Source organism: Tenrec ecaudatus, chromosome 1 (genome assembly GCF_050624435.1).
Source record: "Tenrec ecaudatus isolate mTenEca1 chromosome 1, mTenEca1.hap1, whole genome shotgun sequence".
Lineage (NCBI taxonomy): Eukaryota > Metazoa > Chordata > Mammalia > Afrosoricida > Tenrecidae > Tenrec > Tenrec ecaudatus.
The window spans coordinates 236,664,211-236,679,533 of record NC_134530.1 but is presented as its reverse complement, the minus strand read 5'-3'; the positions used below and the strand labels follow the sequence as shown (position 1 = coordinate 236,679,533).

The 15,323-nt window shown below is 40.2% G+C and overlaps 1 protein-coding gene across 1 annotated transcript in view; it reads left to right on the top strand.

Annotated features, from left to right (window-relative positions):
* USH2A (usherin) overlaps nucleotides 1-15,323 on the top strand; it is a 987,589-nt gene that overhangs the window by 236,253 nt on the left and 736,013 nt on the right. Inside the window, exon 15 of the mRNA XM_075540576.1 lies at nucleotides 14,998-15,156. Coding sequence (XP_075396691.1) covers nucleotides 14,998-15,156 — 159 coding nt within the window. The remainder of the gene's footprint in view (nucleotides 1-14,997; nucleotides 15,157-15,323) is intronic.

Sequence of the window (15,323 nt, the reverse complement as noted above, 5' to 3'; positions counted from 1 at the left end):
CTTCACCGTCTATCTTAATAGATAATTTGGCAGGATAGAAGATTCTATTTGGGGTTCTTTTTCAGCTTTTGGAAGAAATTACTCCATTTTCTCCTCCTCTTCATAGTATATGCTAATAGGTCTGAGCATATTCTTACCTAAGTACCATTGCATGTGACCACCTTTTTTTCTCCTTCTGCTCTTTATTTTTTCTCTTTTTCCTAGAAGTATAATTTAACTATCATGTGCCTTGGTGAGTTCTTCTTGGGGTTCAGTCTAATCGGTGTCCTCTCTATTTCCTGTATGAATGTCTGATTCTCATTCCTTAAGGTGGGGAAGTTTGCTTCCAGGAATTACCTTTCTAATTTAGCTACAGACGACTTTGTTGTATCTTCTAATTCAACCAATTATTCAACTATTGTTCCTCTTCATGGCATCTGTCTTTGTTTTCAGAATTTCTTCTATCTCTTTTATTATCTTGTTTGACAGTCTTTCCTGTTTGTTGAAGTCTGCCTGATTATCCTCGAGATCAGTGGTACAATCTCCACTTCTAGTCTGTTGGTGAGGTCCATAATCTTTTGCTTTGCTTCTGTTACCTTGTACATTAGTTCTTGTATTTCCCCTTGGTGTGTGGGCTTTCTCCCCTCTATTATCGCTTTCATATTCTGCGTGGCTTCCCTCATATCCTGTATTCCTTTAAGCAGCATTCTGAAGACTTCTTTTTGTTGCAGAACATAGTCTGTTTCTTCTATGAGAGTCATTAGGTTTAAGTTTTCTTCTGGTGCTATGTTTTGTCTTTCTTGTTTTCTCGATTAGGTTGTTGAGGTATTACTGCTTTCTGATTATTGTTTTGGAAGAACTGGGTGCCATGTTCCTGGGAGATCAAGGGGTCCTCAGCTCTTTCTCTGTGTGACGGCTAGGAGTGGTTTCAGGACTCCCCGTGGCCTACTATGGTTGTGGGTCAGGCTGCTGTGTAGGTGAAGTGTGACTCAGGCTATTGACTGTAGGTATGCCACTGGGCCTAGTTGGAGCAGGCCTGCAGCACAGGCACAGCCATGTTCAGAACTGTCTACAATTTGCAGTCTTTTAAAGACTCTCTGTGGAGCCCAAAACTGGTAGAATTTTTGGCTTGGGCCTTGGCTTTCAGTCCCTGGCTATGGACGTTTTGTTATATTAAAATCCTAGACTGTTCTCAGGGGATTCGTTTTCTGCCTATCTTGTTATGCTAATATTATGCTAATGGACCAGGCCCAGTTTTCTGGGAGCGTACATTCAATGTTATGTAAAGGAACACAGCCTGGAATTGTAAGCTTTTAAATAAAATCCCCCCTCCCCCTCCCCACTTTTATAATGGGCTTGTGGCCATCTCTGGTATGGCAGCTGTACTGCGCTGTGCCCCAGGGAAGGAGGACCAGATTAGCTGAGTGGTCGGATGGCCAAATGGACCTAAATTATCCCACAGCTGCACTCCTTTGTTACTCCTGGCTCTCTGTCAAGGTGAATATCCCAGCGGCTCTTCAATTGCTGCAAATTAGTGACTAGTTATCTATGGTTACCCACACTGGTTGGTGCAGAGCTGGCTGGGGAGAGGGGCACATTGGATTGCTGATGTAGTCACTCTGTTCCTGGCTGAGGAGGGAGGGTGCATAGCCTGAGAATGCAAGCAAGAGTGGGATGGATAACAGGGAGGGGAACTCTGGTGTGAGGTCTTGTGGCTGGTTCTTGGAGGCTCTCCATGAGTGTGGGATTATGAACAACTTTAGACAGCAGCCTAAGGAAATTACTGCACATTGTGCATCTCATATCTTGGGTGTAGGAAGGGGTGGTGGAACTGATGAGGGATTAGCGGAGCCCTCGGGCAGATGCAGTGAATTTAGAGCATTTCATTGAATTCTAGATTCGCTCCATGAGCAGGGGGAGGTCTAAACCAGACCCTAGTACATTGAATCTATTTTTAGCCCCTAGCCTTCCATTATTGGCCTCCTTACCTCTTAATTTTCGGATCTAACAACAGGAGCACTGGGCAGGTAATTCTACCTGGACACTATCTTGACTAGCTCCCTGCTACTTATGTTTATGGTAACATTTCTTTCCTTATTCCCTTTTCTTTAACTCATTAATGCCCATACTCTATTCAGAGTTTTCTTTTGATTTTCCTTATTGTTCTTTTTGTCTTCCCGGATCCCATGTAGGATACCACCTTGCACTTAGTTGGTAACATTTCTAATAATGCAATTTCAGGTGTATTTACCCATGTGTTTGTTTCAAAAACTTCATGATTTTAATTCTTACATTCAGTTCTGAGATCCATCATGTAATGCAATACAAATATGTATAACAGAACATTTACCATCAAAAAAGTTTTGCTTGTACAATTCAGACATATAATATTATGCAATCACCATCACTACTTGTTTTTAAAATTTCCATCACCCCTAACTGAAGCTCAATGCCTCCTAAGCAGTGACATTATCTTTCTACCTCCTTTTGTACCTGATAACTACTAAAAATGCTTTGTTCTCAAAATATATATCAAATATTTGATCAAATATATATATAAATTTGTCAAATCTGAAGACTTCATAAAGGTGGAATTATATATATTTGTTGCCCTTCATCTGACTTATTTCATTTATCATACTACAGCATTTTCAAGGATCATCTTTCCAAAAAGAACTAGTCAACATTTTAAGAGGTAGTATCTGAGCAAGAACCAATGGTACTGAAAGACAAAAACCCAAGCTGCACTGAAAGAATTAGACAAAAGAAAGGCTCCAGGAATTCCAGAACACTTGATTGTGCTTCTCTGGAACCTGTGCGTGGATTGAGAGCTAGTTCTGCGAATAGCACAAGGGAATACCGCATGGTTTAAATACAGTAAAGGTGTGTGTCAAGGTTGTATCGTCTCACCATATTTATTCAACCTGTCTACTGAGCAGAGATTCAGAAGATGAATGGGATTTCAGGGTTGGAAGAAGGCTTATTAATAACCTGAGATATGCAGATGATAGAACCTTGCTCACTGGAAATGAGGAGTGCTTGAAGCACTTGCTGATGAACAGCAAATGTTGCAGCCTTTAATGCGGATCACAACCCAATGTAAAGCAAACACAAACCCTCACAAACCGACCAATAGGTCACATCATGGTAAGTCAGGAAAAGTTTGAAGTTGTCAAGCATGCTGTCTTGCTTGGATCTACATCAGTGCTCATGAAAGCAGCAGTTAAGAAATAAGACTCATTGCATTGGGTAAATCTGCTACACAGGTTCTCTTAAATGTTTTGAAAAAAGAAAAATGTTACATTGAGGACTAGGAAACACCTGACAAAAGCTATTATGGTTTTTTTAATTGGCTCATATACACGGGAGGGTTGGACACTAAATAAGGACGACTGCAGAAGACGCAATGCATTTGAACTAAAGCTGGTGTTGACAAAGAATACCGAAAGTGTTTGTTGCACCTAGCACCGAGTGATGAGCATTTCTCGGGACAACTGGCACAAGGGCCCCAAAACCAGGGGCAAGAGAAAGTATGAGCTGTGCCCCCTGGCTGCTGACACTAAGAATGACAATTGTGACATCCATACAGTGTGTGTGAGAGGAGGCAACAAGAAGTAAAGGGCCGTGAGGCTGCATGTTGAGAACTTTTCCTGGGGCTCTGGGTATTGTTCATGCCAAAGGAGAAACATCAGTGTTGTCTAAAATGCATGTACCAATGAGTTGGTCCTCACTAAGACCCTGGTGAAGAACTGCTTCATGCTCATTGACAGCTCATTGTCTCACCAGTGGGACGAGTTCCCTGGGCCCTGCCCCTGGGCCAGAAGAAGGGGGGGATAAACTGACTCCTGAAGGGGAAGAGGTACTAAATAAAAAATGATTTAAAAAATTCTGGAAAACTAAGCTGAAAAGAAAATGACTGCAAAACTCAGCAGTCTTCTGGAAGAGCAGTTCTAGCAGGGCAGGCCTCCTGCGTGTGTCACTTGGAGGCCAGGCCAGTGTGGCCGAACTGACGGTTGTGTGCTAGAAGGAATGGGGCTGCAGTCCTAGCAAAGGAAAATCGGAGCCCATAAAGGCAAATAAATCTTCCCATCCTTGCACATGTATTCAAGGTGTTTATTCTAAAGAAAGAAAAGAAAAGCACACGGACTGCCAAAATACCTGTGTTGGGAGAAGTACAGCCAGAATACTTCTTAAAGACAGGGATGGCGGGACTTTGTCTCACATACTCTGGACATGTTTTCAGGAGAGACCAGTGCCAGTGATGGAGAGGAAGGCCCTCAGTGAGCCGTGTTGACACGGTGGCTGCAACGGTGGAATCAAGCACACAATTGTGATAATGGTGTGGGGATGGGAAGTTTCCTATTGTTGTGCGTGGGGTCGCTATGGGTCAGAACCAAGGCCACAGCACATAACAACTTCTGCTCTCATGAAATTTTACAGCCTAGGGAACCCTGGATAGGGTTACTGTGTGTCAGAATTGACCGCTCTTGGCTAATCATTAATATAAGAATTCAACAAAAGCATGTACCATTAGTGGGACTGGCTCATTGAAACCACACATTTGGGAGAAACCCAAGTGGCCAGCTGAGAGGAAGAGGACTATATTCATTCCCATCTCAAAGAAGTATAATTCAATAAAATGAGGAAATTACCAAACAATACCACTAATATCACACACGGGTGAAATTTTGTTGAAGTAAATTAGAAAGAAACTTCCAGTGGTACATTTTCAGGGAAATGGGAGGGATTTAAGACAGATTCAGAACAGGATGTGTCAAGAAGGATATCCATCCTGATGTTAGATGAATTTTGACTGAAACAGAATACCAGAAATATACGCCTGGTTTTTAATGACCATGCAAAGGCATTTGTGTGAGTTACACCAAAAGTTCTCCCATTAGTTACTTCATATGTTACTTCACGTTACTTTTCTCTCTCGTGTTTCCTTGGCATTCCTCATATAGATGTATAATTTGCTTAGTGATTTTCCCTATTTCTGTTGAGAAACAGAGTCTTGATCTTATCTGATCCTTCTTTGTTTTTGCTCTTTAAATTCTGTGTCCTCAGTGACTTCATTCTGTAGTTTACTGATTCTTTTATCTGCCATTTCAAATCTGCTGTTAATTCATTCCCAAGTGTTATTCATGTTAGTCATTGGTTCTAGTATTTGTTTGTTTTCTGTATATTCAAATTTTAATACTTTATCATTTGTTTATATATTATTTTTATTTTAAAATTCATTATTACTTTCTTGATGCATCGTTTCTTAGCCCTTTGTCTATGTTTTTTTTTATTCCTTGAGTTTACTTATGTTATTTTTAATTCTTCTAATATTTTTATTTTCACAACTTCCATAGAGCTGATTTTTTTCTTTGAGTGAGTCATAATTTCCAGTTTCTTCAAAAGCATTGTAATCTGTGTTGTCGCATTCATAACCGCAAACAATTATATGGGGTTAATTTTCTAAACTTGCTGTATGTGAGCTTTAGAAAATGCTAACATCTTCATGGAAATCTTATAAGGACACAGCTTTCAGACTTTGCTCACTGCTATTTCCTTTGCCTTTTACAGCTCAAAGTCAGGCAAAGCAAAGATTCAGTCCTTCAGTTAATTTGGAAAAATGAGCACCAGGGGAGAAGTGGGTAACATGGATACAGTGAATTTTCTATAATTTAAAATTTGTTTGTATCTTCCTTATCTAATTTCATTACCTTTTGGCTAACACCAAGTATGGTTTTTGTTTTATTTTGATTTATTTGCTTGTTTTTGTTTTATTTCTGATTCCTTGCTTTCATCCTTTGACTACTATTTTCAGAGTGTTTATAGGGATGAATGTGGATCTCTAGTTGCTTTTATCGGTGTTCATGAAGGAAGGGTCAGGCTTGCTCATGTCACCCTCTCCTCAGAGTCATTTTACTTTTATACATATTATGTGATGGTTCAATTCCATTCTTGTACATAAGTCTGTCCACTTGTGTTATTCAACATTTGTTGAAAATATTATTTACTCTTTAATAAATGATCATGGTACCCTGTTGAAATGAATTGACCATACTCTGTTTTCTCTTTGTGTACACATTAGTGATTTCTTAGAATATGTGCCTGTATTTTTTCTTTTCTCCTTCACAGTTATACTCATTTGTTTTTAATAATTCCTAACAACTATGTTTTAATATAACCCGTTCTCCCCTCACCATGTGCTTATTATTATACACGTCTTTTTATAAACTCCAAAATTGATTAGAATTATAATCACTGTATGATGTATTATTGGGTTTTAGAAATAACTTGAGAGAGGAAAATAAAACAAGAAATCACATAAGCAGTCTAATATTTACTGACATATTTGCATTTCCTGACAATTCTATCTCCTTCCTATGGGTTCCAGTTTACTCTTGGCATCATATTACTTCACCCTGAAAGATTTTTTGAGAGCATTCTGGTCGAATCGACCTACTAGCAATAACTTCTATCAAGGCCTTATTTGATGCTTGCCCTCATGAAGAAGAGATCGTTGTCGACATGGGAGTATAGTAAAGTGTTACTAAGAAATCAGATGATGCCTGCCTATCAGAACGAAAAATGTTTAGGGTCTTAAAGGCTTGGCATAAAATAAGCAGTCATCCAGGTAAGATGTCAGTTAAATCTACTTGGGAGAAGCACACCTGTGTGATCCAAGGACTTCAAAATCCAAATCCGAAGGTGGGAACAATATTAGAGCTTAAATTCTAAGCACCTAGTTTGCAGAAATGTTATAGATGACATAATTTAAACATTTGATGATGGAGATCCAAGATTGCAGTCTTCAGTATGGATTATGTTCATTATGGATTACGTACAGAAGACCCAAACCCTCACCCCTGGACCAATAAGTGACATCATTGCAAATGGAGAAAAAGTTGACGTTGTCAGAGATTTTGTCTTGCTTGGATCCATAATCAATGCTCACAGAAGAAGCAGTCAAGGTATCAAGACACATTACATTAGGTAACTCTGATACACAGAACTTTGATAAAGTATTGAAAAGCACGGTTGTTACTTTGAGGACTGAGGCCTGCCTGATCCCGCCATGTATTTTCAGTCACATGACATGCATGTGAAAGTTAACCACTGAGTAAAGAAGACTAAAGAAGAATGCCTTTGTATTGTGGTGCTGGAGAAGAAGGTTGAAAGTAACCTGGGCAAAAAAAAAAAAAAAAAGTAACCTGGGCTCCTCAGAAGACCAACAAATCTGCTTTGGAGTTCAGCCGGAGGGCTCCTTAGAGACGAGATTAACAAAACTCAGTCTTAAATATGGGGGCATATTGTCAGGAGAGGCAAGTGTGGTATTCACTTAATCTGTTGCCAATATGAGTATTCAGAGTAAGGGATGCAGCTTAGTCTGTCTATCAGGTCCCAGCTTGATGACCTCATTTGGAGGTGCTAAGGAGACGAATAGCTCATTGGAAGCAGGACACACACTCCCTGGGAGACATTCCAGCTGACAAGACCCATGGAGCTACCCTAGCGCCCTGAGCTGGTGGAGTCATGTAGAAACCTATGTCAGTGCTGAGATGCTTACACTGCCACTGGATACATAAGACTGGCCCGTGATCTTCCTGCATTCAGCATCATTTCATGTATTTCATGATTCTGAAGAGGACTCTATAGATTGCTATCAGACATATGGGCTAAAACTGGACTTGTGGACATTATCTGGACTGGGCTGGGGCGTTTTCTCAATCTTCAATTGCTCTTGTATATGAAGCTTTTTCTTATACACATGAGCATCTTTATGAATTTGTCTCTCTAGTCTACCCAGACTAACACATTTAGAAACTCATCATTTAGCCCAACCGAAATGCATTCTCAGACTAACGAAGCTCTGAGTTTTCCTCATTTGGTCTCTGTTGTGCCTGGCCCACCTGGGCAGTAACGCTATGAATTCTTGCCCCTTAGTCAAAATCATGTCAACCCTGTCAGGTAACAAATACTATTCTTTTTAGCCAGTCTTCCCAAATCCTTTGCCAACACACCAGTGTGACTTTGTAGACTAAGAGTCATATTGGCCCATATATCCCAGGTCTCTGAAAACTTACTGAAGCAGATTGTCACCTCTTTCTCCTGTGGAGTACCCAGGGGGTTAAACTGCTTGGCTGTCATTTGGGTGTCCTAAGAAGGGCCCCCAGGGATCCTTCGTAGCTAGCCTTACTCAGGTAAACCAATGCACTTTACTATGGAGCTGGGGATATGTGGAGAGCCCAGAGAAAGACCATAGATTATAAGTGCCACTGCTCAAAATCATATCTGTTTTTCAAGAACAAGGATTAAAACTCACATGTTTTCTCTGGTCAATTTTGCGTTTTTCTTCTTCTCTCTCTCTTTGGGCAATTATAGCAGCCAAACTCCTTCGCCATAATAGGCAGTCACTAATTTTTTCCCTTACACCCTTTTTATATAATTTTCTAGTTCTAATTTTAAGAACCTGATCTCTTTTAAGACACTAATAAGTTGTCCTCATAAACATGCATCAATTGTAGCATATTAGTAGAATTCGAGCTGGGTTTCTGGCCACTACTTTCATCATAGTTAGATGCTGTTATGTCACTAAAGGTCTAGTAAGCAGAGGGGATGTCTGGGACTCCTGAATGGATCAGTTACAAACTAGGGCGCGCCCTTTGCCCATTTTGCTTTGTTTTCGTTTTCCTTTTCTTTGTATTTGAATGTGAACTTGGTGATGATCCATCTTGGACCATCTAGTCAAGAACAACATCCTAGGGAAGGCAAAGCTAATGATATAAAAAGCCTAAATATCTGTCTTTCCAGCCATCAGTGAGACACACACACACACACACACACACAGAGAGAGAGAGAGAGAGAGAGAGAGAGAGAGAGAGAGAGAGAGAGAATAAAATCCTTCCCGCTTAAGTCAGTACTGCTTTTTATACCTCTGTCACATATACAGTTCTATATACAACCTAGCAGCCTACTCCGCTCAGGTGCCACTCATCTGGTTTTTCATGTGTAAGGGTATCAACTGGCAGTCACCATCCTTCCAGTTCGGCAGCTCCAATTTCCTCAAGGCTTTGTTCACATATAGAGAAAGGTAGCCAGACAGAATCTTTCACCCGTGTTCCTGGTTGTTTCCTATATCCAACCAATCACTCAGTGCCCAGCTGATTCAGGCCCAGATTATTAGCTACTCTCATCAATGTTTTATCTTTTATATAATCATTAATTCACAATGTACTGTTGTTAGCAGAATGTGACTTCTCCAGAGAAGCAAATAATTGCAGTCATCACTAGCATTATTGGTTTGGGATCGGAATTAGGAAATGAGAACACTATCTCCATGTGTTCAGGCAATCTATTGTACAGCACCCCAACGATAGCTCTATTCCTGCTTCCTTTTATCCTCAGCCTTGCGCTCTCTAAAATGTTTCTTTAGGTAACATACTTATCGGTTCTGTGTTGTAAATGTATGTAAGCAACTTTCCTATATGCATATTAATGCAAATATAATGTTCCCATTAGAAAATATTTACATGTACCAATTACCAAATAAGTTTTTAACCATTCTTAGAGATGCCAGAATAGAGACCTTACTAATTATGATAGAGTAGGATATTAGTATTTTACCAAGAAATATTTCTCTCTCTCCTCATTTTGTTCTAAACGGTAGAACTATTGTTGAAAATGGAGGGAAAGTTTAAATGAGAACGTCACAGTAATCTCATAGCTACATTATCCCCAGCTGGAATTCAAGCTCGTGGCAATGAAGGAGATGGAAGCAGTCACAGTTCCTTTTGTTCTCTGCAGAGAGTCTGACAACGCAAAGTTGTTGTTGTCAATATACACAGCAAATGGTGCACTCTGTTTGTCAACTTCTCCATCCCCCTGGAAGATATTATTGTAAATACACTATCCTAATTTTTTTATAGTAACATGTAAAATAAAAGTAGCAGAACAGAACTTACAAAAATAACTACTGTCAGGAGAGAGCAGTTGGCAAACAAGCATGTGTGCTTTTGCATTAAAATGTGGCACATCAACTCCACAGTATTTACATGTATAATTCAGGGACATTGATATGTTCCATAGTGTGTAACCATTCTGTGTGCGTCTGAGTGGATGCGAGAAACAAATCCAGGGAGACTCATGTGTATGTAGGAAATAGCTTTATATCAAAGAGTAATTGTATATTGAGAAAACATCCTAGCCCAGTCCAGTTCAAGTCCATAAGTCTGATATTAGCCCATGTATCTGATACCAATCGATAAATTCCTCTTCAGATTCATGCACACATGCAATGATGCTGAATACAGGAAGATCACAGGCCAGTGGTTGGAAAGTCTTGTGGATCCAGTGGCAGTGGAAGCATCTCAGCACTGGTGTGGGTCTCCACATGGCTCCTCCAGCTCCAGGGCTCTGGCTCCATTAGCTTAGTTCCATGTGGCTTGTTAGCAGGAATGTCCCACAGGAAGACAAGCAGAGAAAGTATGTCTAGCTTCCAGTGAGCTATTTATCTCTGTAGCACCTGCAAATGAGGTCATGAAGCTGAGACCTGATTGACAGGCTAAATTCTACCCTTCACTCTTAATAGTCTGAAGTTGACACCATATTACATAACTACCACCCATTCTCTCCCTCCTGTTCTGAGTTGTTCCTTCATCATTAACATAAAATAGCTGCCCCCCTAAGGTTCCTGTCTGCTGTTGTTAGTTTAAATTCAGATGGCTCATTCTTAAACAAGCATAAAAGGCTGCTCAAGGAGCCATTGTTGTTTGGTTATAAGATTGCTATTTTTGTTCTATCTTGGGACAATGGCATCCATGATCTGTCAAGCATCTATGGCTCTAGGAATTGTCGAGGCTATGAGAATTTAAAATGCCGTTGCATATTTTCTCCTTTACATCGTTTCTTCTGTAGAATTTTTGTTCAAAATGGTCAGTCATGTTAGCCAAGTGTTATCCCATTTTTTTCCTCGTGAAAAGTAATCATTCATTCCATATTCTTCTCCTCTTCCAGCCTCATCTTCTCCCTGTGTTGTCTAGGTCTATCCAGACCAATTGTCCCACATTGAATGGCTGCTTGATAGCTTTTATGATTCCAGAAAATATGCATCAACTAAGAGATAGAACAGAAGAGGCAAATATGTTATTAAGCCACACATGGCAGTTTTGGCAAATGAATGATTTCTCATAATTGGCATTTGAGCACAGAATGACTTGGGTCAAGCTATCTCATGCCCAGGATTGCATGCTTGTTCTTTGAGCATGTTAAGAATGGAGTAAAAAACATCTCTGTGCATTGACCTCAATTTGCTAATGTCATCATATTAATAAAAAAGAAAAGCCCACTGCAGCCTAACTCAGACAGTATAAATCCGATCATTTTAAAAATAGCCCAATAAGCCCATGCTTTAGCTACTGAGATAGCTACCTGCCTTAGATACATTGTGAAGCCGCCCAACCTTAGCTAGTCCTTGGTAACTCAAGACCAGGCCCTAATGTTGTGGAGACCTTAGAACGCTGCTACTTCCTGGATGCTCTCCCACAGGGAGAATAGCAACCACTTCCGACTGAGGTGTAAAGAGGCAGCATCGCGTGCACATGAGCCTCCACGCTCCTCTCTAACTCTTCCCTTAGGTGTGTCATTCTCTTCTGGTCACCCCCTGCTTCCTTGCCTCTGAGAGACCCCCTGCTGCGACAGCCTACCTGCTGCATCAGCTCTAACACATGACTTGTTGCCCACCTCTGTATCATGGTCACATGTCTTCCCTCCATCCCTCAAATTCCTTCAAGCTCCCTGCATGGGGGTTGGTGCAGCGATGTCTAACACTTCAGGCTTGTGGAGATTCTCATTTCAATGCCAAACAGGTACTATTTGTTTATACTGTGAGTCAGACAAGATTGTGCCTAGAGATGGTCATAACAAGTAATCAGCTTGAAACATTTGAAAAGAGCCCACGTGTGTGAAGAGCTTTGGGTTGCTAAGGAAATGTTCAGGCAGTGCAAATCATTTTCTATACTTTTGAAGAGAACTGAGACATCTATCCCTCTTTTCATCACCCTGAAATGTTTTCACTGTCTCAGACTACTAGTCCAAAGGTCAGTTATGTTTTCTCTAGCTCTGAAATCTTCTGTAATCCCGATAGCTTATGGAGTTTTAGATATATCTGTTAATATTCACAAAAGAAATTCTAACTTGAATGTGCATTGTGAGTCTCTTTGGAAAGGCTGTCAATGGGGACAGTTTGGGAATCGGTGGGCCTCGATCGCAAACAATAGGGCTTTGAGGCTTGAATTAAAAACCACGGAAAGAATCAAATACAGCCAGCGTGCAATCAGTCATAGTAACAATATCAAACATGGGAAACTCCTGAGTTCAATAACACAAGGCACTGTATGAAGGCCATTCTATTTTCCTGTGTCACTTTGGTTGTTATCACTCATCGTGTATCTAAATGTGTGTATATTAATTTGAAATTTTAATATAACAATGTAAATTCCAAAAAAACAAATAAATATTGAACAGTGAGAGTATCCAATTTGAATGTTTATTAAAATATATGATATAAATATTATATGCCAGAAGATCATGGTCTTTATAATAAAATATACAACTGGTAAGTGCTGATAAATAGTAAATAGCATTTGGTTAATGTCTTTGCTCAGTGTGCTGAACATCTCCATTTTACAACTCCAGACTTCTCTACTTGGCTTTGACTTCTAAGATTCTGTATGGTCTACAGTATCAGGCTCCCTGGCCCTCTACTAGCCTTCAATTGGGTTTCTCTGCTAGGATTTGATCACCCACCATTACCTGGAAGACTGGAGGACAGGGAAGACTGGATATCTAATCCCATGTTCCTTTTCTTAATATAAAGCGCCCTTGAGCAAGGTGTACTCCCTGAGGGGGCCTACAGAGTGCTATCAGGTAACTGTACAGCCCTCTACATACCTGGCTTCTGTCAATCATGCCTCTGTGCGTCCCTCTAGGCTCAGGAAGGTGCACTGCAAATAATGAACATAGCAAGTCTGTCTGCTCTGTGTAGAACAGACTGCTTTCCACTTGACCCCTGGCTGGTGGCTTGGTTAAGAGTGACTGTCTGTGCTGAAACTTTTGTATGAAATATTGAGTTCATGTCATGACCATGCTCTCGTTCTGGGAGTCTGGAATATTGACATGTGCTAGGCAGGGCCTGCCTATGTAAGCATACCTCCCAAAGACATGGGTGCGGAATTTCGAATGACCTTGCTATTTGACAATAGTTCATGTAGGTTGTTACAACTCCCTGTTGGGGAATTAAGTATATTCTAGTGACTCCATTGTTACAAGTGAGACTGCAATCCAAGAGTCATCAGTTCAAAGCCATGTGCCACTCTGTGGGAGAAGAAATGGTCTTTCTTCTCCCGTCAAGAGTACCAATCTCAGAAGCGCACCGGGGCAATTTCACCCTGCCTTTCAGGGTTGCTGTGAGTGGGCATTGACGTGGTGGCACTCAGTTTGAGCACCTTTACCACTCAACGAGGCCCTCTGGGAGCTTTGCCTATTTCTTAAAGTCTGTTGCACCACCCACCTGCTCCCTTTGTTGACTATGCTCTGTATCTTTTTGTCGTGGTAACTATCAGCCTTGCAATATAACTATGTGCTTAACCTTGGGAACTTATTGATAATCATTGGACACATAGAAGTGCTTTTGAAAACTGCCACATATATTGTAAAAGAGTTTTGCTGTTAATATACCCGAGAGCACTGCCTTATTACTTCTGATTTCATTATACTTGGCTTGCCCCTTTGAAAATTGTCCTTTTAATACTAAATCCACTGCCATGGAGTCAATGTCAACCTATAGTAGCCAGCTGACAGGACACAAACCTTTGAAGGAGCAGGCGACAGCTTCATCCTTCTCCCACAGGTTGACTAGGGACTTGGGACTACCAACTGTGCTGTTATTTATCAGTTCAATACCTACTTCCCGGTGCCATTGGGGCTCCTTGATTCTTCAGTAAGTTCTTTAGACATTTACCCTACTTGACTGCACTGTCTCTCTGCCTCCGACCACCTAGTACTTGCATATTTTTCACATGAAATATTGGCAATTATTTCGTTCAATTGGTTAATTTCTACACAATTATTGGGACAGGATTGATAGTTAAACAATTAGGCAACACAGTGGTGTATATGGTTCATAGATTGCATAATGAGAAAATTTGATGAAATTGTACTGCTTTTAAATTATACCGTGTGGGTGCATGTTCATCAGAAGAAAGTAAATAAGCTGGTGGCTGACTGTCCTTACAACAGGTGGATATTTTCTCTTTTTATCTTCCAAAGAAGAAAATAAAAGAAACATCACAATAAAAGGGACGTCAGGAAAATGTGTCGTGATGAAATAATGTTTTCATGGTAAATATCTGTATTATATACAATACCTCTAAAATAGCTACATGATTTTATTTGCCTGAAAAACACTGTAGCAAGTGTCTGTGTATTCACATTGTATATGGACATTTTTCTTGCTAATATTTAGACTGTTTAACATCCATAGTTACTGTGTCACAATATATTTTACCTTCTTTTATAATCTGCTCTGTGAGGCAAGTAGAGTCATTGTGCTTAATGGGATGGAAAATTCTTTCTAGAAATCTAAAACAATATATGCTACTTCGAGTTTCGGTGGAACTTGGCTACGTCAACTCTTAAACTAATTAATTAGAAAGTAAGTATTATGCATCCCTGAGTAGTTTCTCTTATAAGGAAGAAGAAAAAATTGCTTGATACAAAATTGTATGCCTTTCCCCTGAACTGTATCTCAGCTGCTTTGACCCCTGAAGTGGTTTAAAGCTCACAGATGAAAACTCTTTGAGGACTCCTGTTGTGGGGTGTTTGTGTATTAATGTCTTGGTCAACCACATGTCTTCTTGATAAAGTAATTCTGAACCAGAAAGACCCCTCTGCTGGATCTCTCGCCTCAGTTTGCTGTGTGTTTATTGATTGCCTTGGCTAATAACTGCTCTCTCCATTGTAATCTAGCTCCACTTCAGCAACCTCCACCCAGAGGACAAGTTCAAAGTTCTTCTGCTATCCATCTTTCCTGGAGTCCACCTGATTCTCCAAATGCCCACTGGCTTTCTTACCGTCTATTCAGGAACGGCTTTGAAATCCACACAACTGAAGATCGATACCCATACAGTGAGTTTAAGGGTTGGGGAATGGAAAGATATAATATTCTGACAATTGACACATTAGTTAAGTGTTTGACATTGAGGATAAATATTGTTGTGGTTCCCCTGTCAGCACAGAGTATTTCAAGTGCATACAGATCAAACACATTGGACTAGAAATCAAATAAATACAGC